Here is a 12906-nt window from a genome sequence, read left to right on the forward strand (position 1 = left end):
ATTAACCATTTGCAGACGCATAAAGTGTAACTGTAACGCTTGCTACATTCTCCTCTTTGACGACTTACTAAAAAAAAATATTCCGTCTCCTCCTCCGTCCAATCATAATGGGCGCCATTTTCACTGGTCAGTCAACTGGTCACGTGACCCCCCCCCCCCACCCCGTACGAAACAGTCTTTCCATGAGACTTTTGCGATATTCCTCTTTGTGGATCCGTGTGGAAAAACCTCCTCATGAGAGCCTCAAAACCTTCCAGCCACGTTGGAGAGGTTTTTCCAAGCCGAGCTGCTTCCACCACCAGGCTTCATCACGGCCACATTGAGGTGTCGCTCAGTTCCAGGGGCGATGGAAACGTCGCTAGGGAGGATGTTATGAAGTTACGAGGTGTATTCATTGAGGCTGGACTAAATCAAATATTGCTGATGGCCGGGGCCACCACTGCAAATGAGCCACGGCCCGGTACCGGTCCACGAGCCAGGGGTTTGGGGTACCGCTGCCGGATGTACACGCCTCAGACCCGTAGCGAGTTGACCTAGCGCGGCGCGGTGGACGAGGCCTCAGGGCAAGAGCAGCTGGCTTCACTTGGAGGCCACCTGGCTCCAGCTGGGCCTCTCTCGGGTGTGCAGCCTGAAGTGGGTGTTGAGGTGGGCCGACTGGTTGAAGCACTTGCCGCAGACGTGGCAGCGGAAGGGCTTCTCCCCCGTGTGGATGCGGTGGTGTCTCTTCAGCATGCTGAGCGTGGTGAAACACTTGCAGCACACGGCGCAGCTGTACGGCTTCTCCTTGGTGTGCCAGCGCATGTGCACCTCCAGCTGACAGGCGAAGCTGAAGCCCTTGCCGCACTCGCGGCAGCTGTGCCACCTCTGCAGGCCCTGGCCGGGGTTGGAAGCGGCGGGCGACGGCAGAGGCGGCAGCTTGGCCGTCCTCGTCCTGGTCGCGCTCTTGAGCCGCCGCGAACGCACGTCCTGTCTGTCGCTGGAGCAGAGCAACTTCTTCGCCCGCTGCTCCGCTTTCTCTGCCTTTTTGTGGGTTTTTCCAGCGGCCGCACACGGGCGGCGCCGAGCCGCCCCGTCTTCTGAGCAGGCAGCAACGGGGGGGCAGCGCCGCTCTGTCCCACTCTGGTCTCCGCCGTCCTCCGCCTTGATCTCCTGGGTCCGGAGCAGGGTTGGCGAAACTAAGTGTTGTGCGTGGCACTTGTTGTGTGGTGGTGGCGGCTCTGGCGCTGGACCCAGGTGGCGGCTGCCGCTGCTGCTGCCACTGCTGCTGCCGCTGCTGCTGCCGCTGCCGCTGCCGCTGCTGCCGCTGCCATCTTCACAGCCCTCCGCCTGAATGTCCTGGACCTCTGATTCTTCTTTGATGCGAGTCTCCGCACCGTCGGACTCGCAGGGCTGACAACTGTCCTGGCTCTGGCCAGAGGGGGGCGCTGAGTGGTAACAAACAACCAGTTATTCTCAGAGCATTGACATGACACAAACTGCTTGGCTCCACTTCCCAAAACGACTGTGACATGTTGGCGACGACCCTGGACTGAGTTTAAAATAGCAACCATAGCTCCTTCCTGAGGAAATGAAAATATCTTCCCTCCGTAATACAAAATATCAGATTGATGTACGATTGGTGGCCCTGCTACCTGAAATGATGATACATGTTTTAACAGCTTGGCAGACTGACGGGATTCCAACAGTGACACAGTTCATTAAGACGGATGGAAGATGGAAACAGGCCAAATACAGTGTGTGTGTGTGTGTGTGTGTGTGTGTGTGTGTGTGTGTGTGTGTGTACACGCTACCATTCAAAAGTTCTGATTTCATGGGTTTTCTTTCATTTTCATGACTGTTGACATTGCAGGTTGTCACTCGAGACATCAAAACTATGAATGAACACTTATGGAATATGTGTTAATCAAAAAAAGTGTGAAATAACTCCAACAAGTTGGATATTTTAGATGATCTACAACAGCCACCCTCCATACATATTTAGGTATTGAAAAGAAAAATTTCTTTTGCCACATGAATCCACAGATGGTGCTACTTGGATGTCCTCAGTGTGGATCTACAGTGCAGAAAGCAGTCAAGATAAAGGACAAACAGCGGTGTCCACTCTTCTATTCTGTTGTATTCTATTCTATTTATTGAAGGGTGGAATTGGAAAGCTGTGCTCGTGACGGAGAATGAATACATGAAATGAAATGACTGAAAATTCGATGCAGATCCGCCTGGCAGGTACAGACAGACGGTGCATGGAGATGATGATGATGATGATGATGATGATGATGATGATGATGATGACGACGATGCCGCTGCCGCTGCTGCTGACGCCTTCGACAGCTCACCTGCTGACTGCAGCAGCAGCAGCCGCTCCACGGCCACGCCGAGCAGCCTGCGGAGCTTCTCGTTCTCCTGCTTGCAGCGCAGGATCTCGCTCTGGTAGTCCAGCGTCATGTCTCTGACGGCGTGGAAGATCTCCTGCGCCGCCGCGGTCAGCTTGTCGCTGAGGAACACGTTGAGCAGCTCCAGCCGTGTCATGTCTTCCCCTCCCTCCTTCCTTCCCTCCTTCCTTCCCTCCCCACCGCAGTGGCGGCGCAGCGACGCTCCTTCTTGTTTACGTTCACTAACCCGGAAGTAGAGGGGCGACGCGCGCTTTCTGCGTAGCGCCTCTCGTGAACAGACGTCACTTTCCCACCGGGATGTATTTGAAGGAGCTCACTTGGCTCCGGTTGTTTTGGACGGATGCACCTTTTGGCCTCTCTGTCTGATCAAACGTTCACGATCATTGATTAATCCCATCGTTCTTTGGCAAAATTCCACATTCACAAATGTAAGTTGACTGCATGGAAAAGCTTCTGTTATTGCTTTTCACAGTGAGGTCAAGCAGTCCATCCACTCAATGAAGTTTTCTCCTGATCAAAATATTGTTTTGGCATTTTCTTGTAGAGCCTTATTGGCCCTGGCAAGTTGTCATGTTGTCATTCTTCTCTTTTATATTGAAGACCTGCATTTCTGTAAACTTTGCAAATTATGGTTTTGTTTTTTGTTTTTTTGTTTTTTTTTGGGGGGGGGGTGTAAATATATTTACATTATTTTTTTGTCGTGCAAAAAAAAAACAACTGACTTGGCCAGGCTTTCTCATCTCATCTCATCTATATTTATATTCAGTCAGTCATCAAACGGCTGTATTTCCTCCATGTTTGCAGCATTTCCAGAGTCATTTCAATAAAGAGCTGAACATCCTGGCGGTTCTGGATGGTTCTAAGAGCTAAACACCCTGGTGGTTCTGGATGGTTCTGGGTGGCTCTAAGAGCTAAACACCCTGGTGGGGCTTCAAAGACACTGATTTGGTTGCAACTTTGCTCTGCTTCATTTCCCATTGACATTACAGCAACATGTTTCCTCCATGACAGGTTGTTTCCGGTCTAGGCTCTGTATTTTTACATTGAAGCAGCTTTAGTGTGACATAATTCACATAATTCTTAATTTGCCTGCATAATGTCGACAGAAAACCATCATCGGTCAATAAAGTATGGTTTATTTACAAAGTATTTGCACAATTGACTTCTGGCAAGACGGCGCCAGGGGCAGAACAAAACAAAGGCGGAGACCCCAAACTGTGGATCTTTACCACAACGCGCGAAGAGCAGTGGGAGCCAAATGGAAACAATTTAAAACAACAACAACAACAACAACCTTTGAACTAAAGTACAGTGCACCTTACTCATAGCATCGGCGACAATCCCTGAGTTGTTATACTGGATGTACAAATAAACCAGACCAGTCGTGATAAAGTATTCCCACTGGCCAAGCAGTTAAAAAGGGTGTAAAACTTTTAAAAGTGCACTCCGAGAGAGGCCGGGTGCACAATCCTGTTGGAAACGATGACCGCCATGTGACGCAGGGCACCTGGAAACGCCCACTCAGGTCTTTTTTTCCTGAGTCTGGGGATTAATGCAACTACTTCAACTCAGAAACATGCATTTGACTCTGGCGTGGCCAAGGTAGAGAACACCAACTCAGTCCACGAGGAAACAACAGGACAGGATCATTTAAGTGCAGCAAATTTTTTTTTTCTTTCCACCTCGCGCCGTCTTTGCATACACAGTATACACATGTGACTGCTCTAAAATGCGACTCTCTTTTCTTCCCCACCAACGTCTGAAACGCTCACTACACCAAAGATGTCAAAATGGAAATAATTATAATTCTTTTTAAGAAAATAAAGACTTTCACACTTTCTCTCGCGGCACCACTCGACGGCGCTGCGGGCAACATAAATATGGTTTCTCATCCATCAATCTCAATCATCTCCGACAGTTCTTGCAGCAGGTCGTCCTCGTTGACGTCGTGGTCCACGCCGTCGTCCAGCAGGTCATCGTCGGTGAACTCCATGATGAGCTTGTCAAAGTCGTCCACGGCGCTGCTGGCAGTGTTGGGGGCGGCCTGGGAACTCATCCTCCGTGACCTCGGTTGGCTTGAGGTCAGCTGAGGGCTGCTGATGCACCAGGGAAAAAAATAAATAAATAAATAAATAAATAAGGTGATGACTGTGTGATTTGTTGTTGTTTTTGTTTTTTTTAGCAATACAAAGGTCCAGTGTGTAATATTTGGCTGAACATATTGCACATATATAGATGAATAAAATGTAATGGATCCATGCGTTCCCAGGATAACCTGACAAAATAAATGGGCTACCTCTGGCTGAGGGCGCAGGCCTCCCTGGCGGCCGAGCGAGTGTCTGGCGCCGCTGGGAAGGTGGGGACGGTCTGCAGCTCCTCTTCTCCCTTTGACACCCCGACGCTGCTGGAGTCAGAGCTCAGCAGCAGGGGGGCGCTGGGCTGCCGGGGGGCGGCCGAGCCCGGCCCGTCCTTGGCGCTGGAGGACGGGAACGCCTGCAGGTGAGAGAGAGAGAGAGAGAGAGAGAGAGAGAGAGAGAGAGAGAGGGAGAGAGAGAGAGAGAGAGATTTGTAAATATATATATATATGTGTATAAATATAGAACTATCCTTATGGGTGACAACAGTTGAGTTTTAAGTTCATATATTTTTTACTTCTCTATTGCAATCATGTTATGGTAGTCATTATGTGGGCTAAAACTCATTCTAATTCTAACACAACAATGATATCAACAGTAAACTTAAGCAAACAGACGCCAGCAGCAGAACCTACAGAACCAGCAGCACCGACCTGTCGGCTCCTGCACGTCGTCGTCCTGCTGGTCTGCAGCGGCTCCTCCCGCCCTGTGGCGGCGCTGTTCAGGGGTTTGACAGCAGCGACGGCCGAGCGCTCGGCCGCCTTCCTCTTCTGGCCGGGTTTCACGTGCGCTTTGGGCTTCACCACGGACGGCTTGACGTTCAGCTTGGGCCTCACTGGAAAGAGGACCAGAGCAAGGCCACGGTGAGAATGACTGCAGCAGCGCAGTTCTTCTCTCACTGGTGGTGGAGTCCACCAACATCAAAGACGCTCGCCCCACTTTCTATCATGTCCAGGAGCCAATCCATTCTTCAAATGAATCCAACATTTTCTGTATAAATATACATTTAGAAATCCCTGTAGAAAAGAAGCGGGAAACTGCCAGGAATAAAGAAATGAAACAATGATGCTGCCTCCCCATTGAGCAGACAGAGGGGCAGTAAATGTCAGTGTGAAAGTGAAGGGAGGGCTGCGGTACCTTTGACAGGTGAGCTCAGCTTCTCCTGATTGTCTCTGGGTGCAGGAACGTCTGCAGCGCCACCTGGAGGAAGCGTCCTGGCCCGTTTAGCCTGCAATGGTGCATCTCTGTCCGTCTGCTGCTGCTGCAGCGCGGAGCTCTGATTGGTGGGCAGCGAGGAGGAGGCGGCGGGAGCAGCAGCAGCAGCAGCTCCACCTCTCGCACTGACGCCGGTGGTGGTGGTGGTGGCGGTGTCGCCGTTCCGACCCAGAGCAGCTTTGGATCTGAGCGAGATCAGCTTCCGGACTGGGAGCTTTGTGGTAGTGCTGGAGGTCTGGGTGGTGGAGGGGGGAGGAGTCTGGGCGGTGGAGGGGGGAGGGGACGGGGACCCTCCATCTGGAACTTTCCTCTTGGACTCGTCCTGGGCCGGATCTTTCTGAGGCCCGGCTTCAGGAGAACCTCTGGCCCGCTCCTCCAGCTGGCGAAGCCGCTTCTCCTGCATGATCTCCTCAAAGGTCTTGACCTTGACGCCGTTGGCAACGCTGGTCTAAGGAGAGCATTGGGGGGGGGGGGGGGAGATCAATAAGTTACAGCAGCAAACAGAGGCAATAAAAGAGACCTGATGGACGCCAGCAGATACCAGCAGGGAATCCTACCATGGGAGCAGCAGCCTGGACGCTGGGGGACTTGACCGACACTTTGGAACTCTTCTCTGCTGAGCCGCTGCTGCCTGTGGAATGCAGAAGCAGATTCGTGTTATGGTCGGCGTCACATAGACGTGGGCAAACTACGGCCCGGGGGCCATATGCGGCCCGTTAAGCCTTTTAATCCGGCCCGCTGAACTTGAAGAAATGATATTAATATTCAGTCTGTATGTCTGATTCTGATTGGGTCGCGGCTTCGAGGGGAGTTTCACACCCCCTCCTTTTTTAAGGGATCTTAAAATATTTATTTATAGAGAAAATGTTGGGCTTTTATTTTGAACGACGCACATTTCAGTTCAGTAGTTTCAGTCACTGATTTACTGCACACGATAGAAAGCAGATCAGCGCTTTTTAATTTGGTGGAATAAATTTTGGTGGCGACTTCACCATAAGGAGAAGGAGGTGTCAGAACCAGTCAGAACCAGTCAGAACCACTGGTCTACGCAGCACTCGGACAGTGTGAAGTGGGTTCTTACAGTGCGAGGCAGCTTTCCTGGCGAGCGGCAGCCGAGGGGTTTTCCCAGAGCAGCTGTGGCCCTCGCTGCTCTTCCTGCGTTCAGCCTCTCTTCCTGGCTGAGCCTCCGTCCTGGCCACCTTCTCCCTGCGGATCTCCTCCAGGGTCTTCACTAGGATGCCTCCCTGGTGGGGCGCTGCAGCCAGAGGACTGGGCTCAGGCGGCACTGTTCTCTTCACCACCACTGCCGCCGCTGCCTCCTCCTCCTCCTCCTCCTGCTGCTGCTTCCTCGCCGCCGAGCACGGAGCGCCGCGGGTGCTTCTGATCTTGCCGGCAGGATGCGTCGCCGCGATGATCTGCCGCAGCTCCTTTCCGGGTTTCCCGTCGCCGCTTCCCCGAGCGGACGCTGGTTGTTGCTTGGACAGAGACTTTGCCGCCTTCTCCTTTCGAATCTCCTCCAGAGTTTTGATGCGAATCTGCTCGGGAGCTTTCCTGGAGTCCGCGTCGATTTCAGCTGCCGGGACAAAATGTTGGAATGACAGGGAGCTCCTTCACACTCACATCTTTACACTGCAGCAGTCGAGGAGCCACACTGAAGTCTGTTCATAGGATGTATTTGTATGAAAGCTTCCTGAAACTCCTCCTCTCCTCGCCTCGCCCGTCATGGAAACAACTGTTGACTGCAGTTTGTTTAAGCCCAGTTTCACCTCAGTGGAAAGTTGGACCAGCCCCTTTAACTTTGACCTCTTCGTTAACATTATTTTTGTTCAGTTTCAATAAACTGAACCGCAACGCTCCTGGAATCTTTTTTTTTTTTTTTTAGGAAAGCTGAGAGTCTGACGCCCAGAGAAGTTTCCCCACTCCATGCGGTGAAAACACAGGAAAGTGGACTAAATGTGTTACAATTGCATCAAGATTTTGTACCTTTGACTGCATTGACTGCAGATCCAGTGAACAATCCCAGTCTGTCCTTAAGTGGCTTCGAGGCCGCTGAGGAAAACAAAGGAAAAAGACTTGAGTCTACGATGTAGAGATGAAGGAGTGAATGACCAGTGTGACGCCGTCTGTCGGGAGCTGCATGCAGAGTCAGGAGTGACAGCGGTCATCTCCATACTCACGCTGAGGAACCAGCGGCTGCTCTTCACACACAGCTTTGCCCAGACGATCTGCCAAACCTCTTCTCAAGGGGCCGTTTTGTCTGTGTGGCACATCTGCAAAGGAAAACAAGTCACATGATCGGTCTGAAGCAGCAGATTGGTCTGAAGCACCTGGGAGTTCTCTAGAATCACTCATCCCTGAAAACCCAAAGCCAATTCTGATGGCAATTTGTGAAATTGATTTGTCTTCACCATCAGCAGTGTGGGGGGGGTATCCTGCCCTCTTCATGCTGGCTTTGAGGGCCTTCCTCAGTCGAATCTCCTCCAGGGTGCTCACGCCAAAGTTCATTGAGTCATCTGTGCAAACACAAAGACGTCAGTCACAAAGGTGCAACACTGCTACAATGATTTGATGTTTTCCATCATTCCAAATGTTTCCCAGTTTTCCCAACAGTTTACCTGATCTGGTGATTTTCCGTGGGGAAGGGCCAGTCTCTCCCTCCTCTGGTTAAACAAACAAACAAACAAGTATATAGTACAACATTGCCTGGCTGGGAAAGAATCCAATGAAAATCGGATCAAGGACGCTCCGGTCATTGTTCAAAGAGTCACCAACCATCCTCATCTTCGTCGTCGTCCGCTGCGTTGATCACCACTGGCGGGTGTGTGGGGCTGGGCACCGGCTCCATGGCCTCCGGCTTGATGACACTTCTGAGCTGCGGGCTGACTGAAGAAGCCACAGCTGCTGCTGCTGCTGCTGCTGCTGCTGCTGCTGGTAGTGGTGGTGCTGCTGCTGCTTGCTCCTCATGAGGCTGTTCAGCTTTCAAACTTTGACCTGTGGAAAACAACGGTACTTGGGTACAGCTTCTTCTGCCAAGTGCAGGTGAAAGTGGCTCTTGATGTCCACCAGACGCTGCTCTATACTGCCCACCTGTGGTCTAGCTACAATAAATCCATGGAGCAAACCCTGAGGGTGGAGTTCTAGTGAGATGAGAGTGTGCACTTTGAAAGCACATTTCAAGGTCCAGCGTGTAAACTGTGGCTTGATTTGTGATTTTTATTTTGGCAAAAGCTTAACATACGGCCCATACATACATTCATAGAAGTGCATGACGCCGCAATCTAAAGTGTAACCACTTGATGTCGCTGTTCCTTCTTCAAAATCTCCAAATATTACAAACTCAATATTTAAGAAGTCTCATATTTTGTACAACACATAGAGGAATCTGAGAGCAGCGGCATCATGGAGTTTTTCCAACCCCATGATGTGATTCACCAAAACCGACCGGCCGCTCTCACACCCACACTGAGGATTCCATTTCCAGAGATGCAACTGTACTGAGTCTTATTTTATTTTGTCCTCCTGGTTTGTTTCGTACTGAATTCGGACCCTAGACACTGAGTGAAGGTTGTCATCGCCATCGTTTTTGTTTGTGGTCGATGCTGCAAAACCCTTGGTTGTTGATTCAGAGTCTATTTGTATAAAACATGTAAACTCACTTTTACCCGCGGGGAAAAATATGCCTTCAATGGTGCGAGCCTTTTCATGCATGAAGGCACAATGTGGCTTCTGGCAGCCCGCTGATTGGCTCTCCCAATAGCATGGGATCTCCTTACGGTTTTTCTGTTTGAAATAGAAAAAGAAATAGAATAAGACGGTGCTTTGTAGAAAACAACACAGCTCAGAATGAACGACTAACACAATATTCTGCTACAACAATTCTACGTTAGTAGAAGTAGTAGATGTAAACGATGAAATGCTGAATTAATGCAACAGTGTTAAATGACATTCATACTGCCAACAAGATACAGCCATCTAAAATTGTGTGACTGCGCAAAAACCACAAGTAATAATGTAGGTTGCCAAGCCATCTCTGTTCTCACACCAACGTTTGGCTCTGGCTTACCGTGATTTCCATGTGCCGAAACTTGCACGCAGTGCGGAAGCAGTGTCCTTCTTGCCAGAGGTTGCAGACGATCTCGTTCCCCAGCGCCGCCGGGCAGTGTCTGAAGGGACAGCTGTCTCCCTGCAACATCACACAGTCAGGACTCTGCCACAGGTAGCCACACACTGGGGTTTTAAACCTCTAGCACATACAACATCCAAACTGAGCGTTGACTTACTTTGGTACAGGTAGAATAGTAGAAGAAGTAGCAGTCATCTCCATGGTTGCCCATGTTAGCTGTTCAGTCGTCGGGGCAAGGAAGCGAGACAGTGAGGTCACGGCCTTCACACCCAGTGCTGTTCAGGAGCAACAGGCCGCTGGAAAAAAGAGAGACCACCGCAACTAAGAGCAGAATAACTGGACATGGGCAGACCACACATCGACCCAGTTGTACATGTATGATAACACACAAAAAACAAACAAACATAACAGTTAAAATGATCAATCCATGGAAAGAAATACATTTAATTTGTAAAGATCAAGTTCACAAAACCAGTCTTCCTCAGTGGGCTTTAATACCGGATACAGATGCAACACAGGTGAGGAAACCTCCAACAGGGAAACACAAGAAACCACAGAGCAAACACGCATATTCAAAACTCCAAACAGAGATGAAGGACAAACCTTAGGTGGCTGACAAGCTGCCGCTATCCAGGCCACACTGTGGATGGGGCTGTCTCCGTTTGGTATGTCCTGAAGGAACACTTTATCCATGAGATAAGAAGAAAGGGGGGGTGGTTCGGCCAGAGAAACTCGTCTTCCTACGACATCCCTTCTCTGAGATCTTTATCTCCTTCCTCCATCAGACTAATACACATCGCTATTGATGCAACAGAGTTCTTTCAGGATTTTTTTTTTTTTTTTAATTACGCTACGGTGTGCACAATGACTGTAAGAGAGCAACGTGGGCGGCCTAAAAAGTGAAAAAAATCCAAAAACACCGGTGCCGATGGGGCCAAATAAGGGAGACGTGGGATGGCGGGTGGCAAAAAGTCGTCTGGTTCTTCTCAAGCTTGCAGGCATTTTATACTCAACAGGTGACCAATGTGTGATTAACAGAGGGAAATGAACAGGGCACTCGCTCGTCTTCAGGGTTTTCAAAGACAAAAAGGGGGGGAGAGATAAAAAAAAAAAAAAAAAGATCTTCGGGCCGGTGGTGCTCAAGGGGAAAATCTATCCACAGCCAAGGACTCCCACAAAGGGCCAAGATGACGGTTTTAACCTACAGATCTGTCGAAAAACACTCTTCGAGATACTGAAAGGGTTATTGAGAGACAGACAGGTGTGCACAGATACAAAGGAGACATTCATCAACAGATCAACAAGAACAACCGTGTAATCTCATTAAAAACGTTGCGCAATAAAGGTTTGAAAGAACACGGGTCCTGTCTGCTGTAAGTGCAGAGTTGTGTGTTTCAAGTAGGTCTCTTTTTTTTTTTTTTAGGACACACGTGTTGATTTAGATAAAGCGTTCAGTGTTTCTCATAATTTTTGAGAGAATGGGAAAAACTAATCAAGAATCAATAAAGCTGTGCTATGACTGACTTCAGAGCCCAAAGACAGTCAAAGAATAGTAAGTAGTAGTCGTAGTAAGTACTGGAGGTTCAGAAACACAACGCGTTCTGTCTTTCTTTTTCAAATAAAAAGACAGTAGAATTAAATTTTCTTGGGGTGGGGGGATAAAAAGTATTAACCTAGTCCTGATTTTCTGTATCTAAACGTAAACCCAAGAAAACAGGTCCATACTTACTGTTAAACGATCACGCCAGAGATATCGAAAACAAACCAAATCGCCTCAAAGCACTGACGCCAATACAACAGTATATCTCAATCGGGTTGTGTTAACTGCCTTTAAAAAAAAAACAAAAAAAACGACTGAAATTTGAATCACTACTCAACGGCTCAAAAAAAGCAAACTAACTTCGGTGATCAGGACCACAGAGGCCTGTCTAAAACATGGCTTCATCGCCACCGTAGCGTTAGCATGAGCTAACCGATGGCAGAACTGTTACTTATACCGGGGAATTTGTTTCAATTAGTCCTAAATGAAAATACTACCTGTAACAAGCAAAATGTAAATGTTGTCACTCAAACAAGGTATGCAGCGATAGTTACCAGTTTCAGGTTTTAAATGGTAAAAAATTAAGTCCGGGAAATAATGTGTCTCAGCTCGGCGACTGACAAACACGAAGCCAAAATGGCGGCCGAGGAGCAAACGTACAGCTGGGGACGGAGGGGGCTGGCCGACCAAGGAGGAACGCTTCTACTAATAAAGAAATACATAATTATTTATTCATTTATTAAACTATATTTGTCTTAACAAAACATACCGATGATGCTGCATTGGCGAAAAGAATTGGCTGCTTCCGCCTTTAATCTAGCAATTTTAACTTTTAAGTCAGACGTCAGCGCACAGTATCACGTGTCGTGACGTCACTACCGCGTTCCATTTTTAACTCGAGAGTCGTAATTTCCGAGTTTGGAGGCGGAAGTTGTCACGGGCGAGAACGATTGCGTAAAACCTGACGCTTTCTTCTCAAATTCCACATTCACAAATATAAGTTTACACACTGCAAAACTTTTTTTTTTTTATTATTGTTGTTGTTTCACAGTGAGGTCGAGCAGCCGTCGACTGAATTAAGTTTTCGCTTAACCAAAAGGCAACAAAAACTGTGAATTTGTAAACCTTTTTGGCATTTTATGTCATACGATTGGCCTTTTGTTTGGTTTAGATTACTTGGTTTAGATTACAGTTAGGACTGCACCAATAGATAATAAACACCTCCCAAGGTCATATAACTGTGAACTAAGAGATAAAAGGAAAAAAAAAATCCTAATTACAGATTAGAGTAGATAGATTAGATTAGATAGAACTTTATTGATCCCAAATTGGGAAACTAGACTGTAATTAAGTTGTTCTAAATCCCAAACTGTTGACAACATCGGAACAACGGTGAAGACAGACTGGAATATAAACTGCACGGGATTTAGTTGTGAAAATAACTGGCCCCAGTATCCAATGAGTGAATTAATGTCACTAAAATTTCAAGGAGCAACGGAATGA

At 48.5% G+C, this 12906-nt stretch overlaps 4 protein-coding genes across 12 annotated transcripts in view; 2 read left to right on the plus strand and 2 right to left on the minus strand.

The window, feature by feature from the left end:
• The window catches only part of hdac11 (histone deacetylase 11), a 400302-nt gene that overhangs the window by 291170 nt on the left and 96226 nt on the right, over positions 1-12906 (plus strand). The gene's annotated exons all lie outside the window — the stretch shown is intronic.
• barx1 (BARX homeobox 1) overlaps positions 1-12906 on the plus strand; it is a 214368-nt gene that overhangs the window by 179722 nt on the left and 21740 nt on the right. The window lies entirely within an intron of this gene.
• Positions 190-2984, minus strand: LOC142879780 (uncharacterized). Its single transcript, XM_076013255.1, has 2 exons — positions 2334-2984; positions 190-1424 (listed from the first exon to the last, which is right to left on the minus strand). The coding sequence occupies exons 1-2, from the start codon at positions 2524-2526 to the stop codon at positions 580-582; spliced, it is 1038 nt and encodes a 345-aa protein (XP_075869370.1). The 5' UTR covers positions 2527-2984; the 3' UTR covers positions 190-579.
• Positions 3506-12276, minus strand: zc3h11a (zinc finger CCCH-type containing 11A). 5 transcript variants are annotated; one of them, XM_076013218.1, is made up of 15 exons: positions 12173-12276; positions 10467-10535; positions 10021-10159; positions 9804-9923; positions 9397-9520; positions 8513-8731; positions 8356-8400; positions 7918-8253; positions 7724-7789; positions 6822-7313; positions 6298-6371; positions 5663-6188; positions 5179-5360; positions 4687-4883; positions 3506-4483 (listed from the first exon to the last, which is right to left on the minus strand). In XM_076013218.1, exons 3-15 carry the CDS (start codon positions 10072-10074, stop codon positions 4279-4281), a joined length of 2640 nt encoding a protein of 879 aa, XP_075869333.1. In that variant the 5' UTR covers positions 10075-10159; positions 10467-10535; positions 12173-12276; the 3' UTR covers positions 3506-4278. The 5 variants fall into 5 exon arrangements, with proteins under 5 accessions (XP_075869333.1, XP_075869332.1, XP_075869331.1 ...); XM_076013217.1 differs by lacking the exon at positions 12173-12276 and adding an exon at positions 11958-12138; XM_076013216.1 differs by lacking the exon at positions 12173-12276 and adding an exon at positions 11593-12138.

This window comes from Nelusetta ayraudi, unplaced genomic scaffold (genome assembly GCF_046127955.1).
Source record: "Nelusetta ayraudi isolate G7.1 ecotype Tasmania unplaced genomic scaffold, CSIRO-AGI_Nayr_v1 ptg000146l, whole genome shotgun sequence".
NCBI classification, from domain to species: domain Eukaryota; kingdom Metazoa; phylum Chordata; class Actinopteri; order Tetraodontiformes; family Monacanthidae; genus Nelusetta; species Nelusetta ayraudi.

Bases quoted from the DNA above. Each gene is read 5' to 3' on its own strand.
- LOC142879780 (XM_076013255.1), bottom strand. From the start codon at position 2,526: ATGACACGGCTGGAGCTGCTCAACGTGTTCCTCAGCGACAAGCTGACC. The intron at 1,425-2,333 runs GTGAGCTGTCGA...GTTACCACTCAG, and splicing joins GCTGCTGCTGCAGTCAGCAG to CGCCCCCCTCTGGCCAGAGC.
- zc3h11a (XM_076013218.1), bottom strand. From the start codon at position 10,074: ATGGGCAACCATGGAGATGACTGCTACTTCTTCTACTATTCTACCTGT. The intron at 9,521-9,803 runs GTAAGCCAGAGC...TATTTCAAACAG, and splicing joins TTCGGCACATGGAAATCACG to AAAAACCGTAAGGAGATCCC. The intron at 8,254-8,355 runs GTAAACTGTTGG...GTGTTTGCACAG, and splicing joins ACGGAAAATCACCAGATCAG to ATGACTCAATGAACTTTGGC.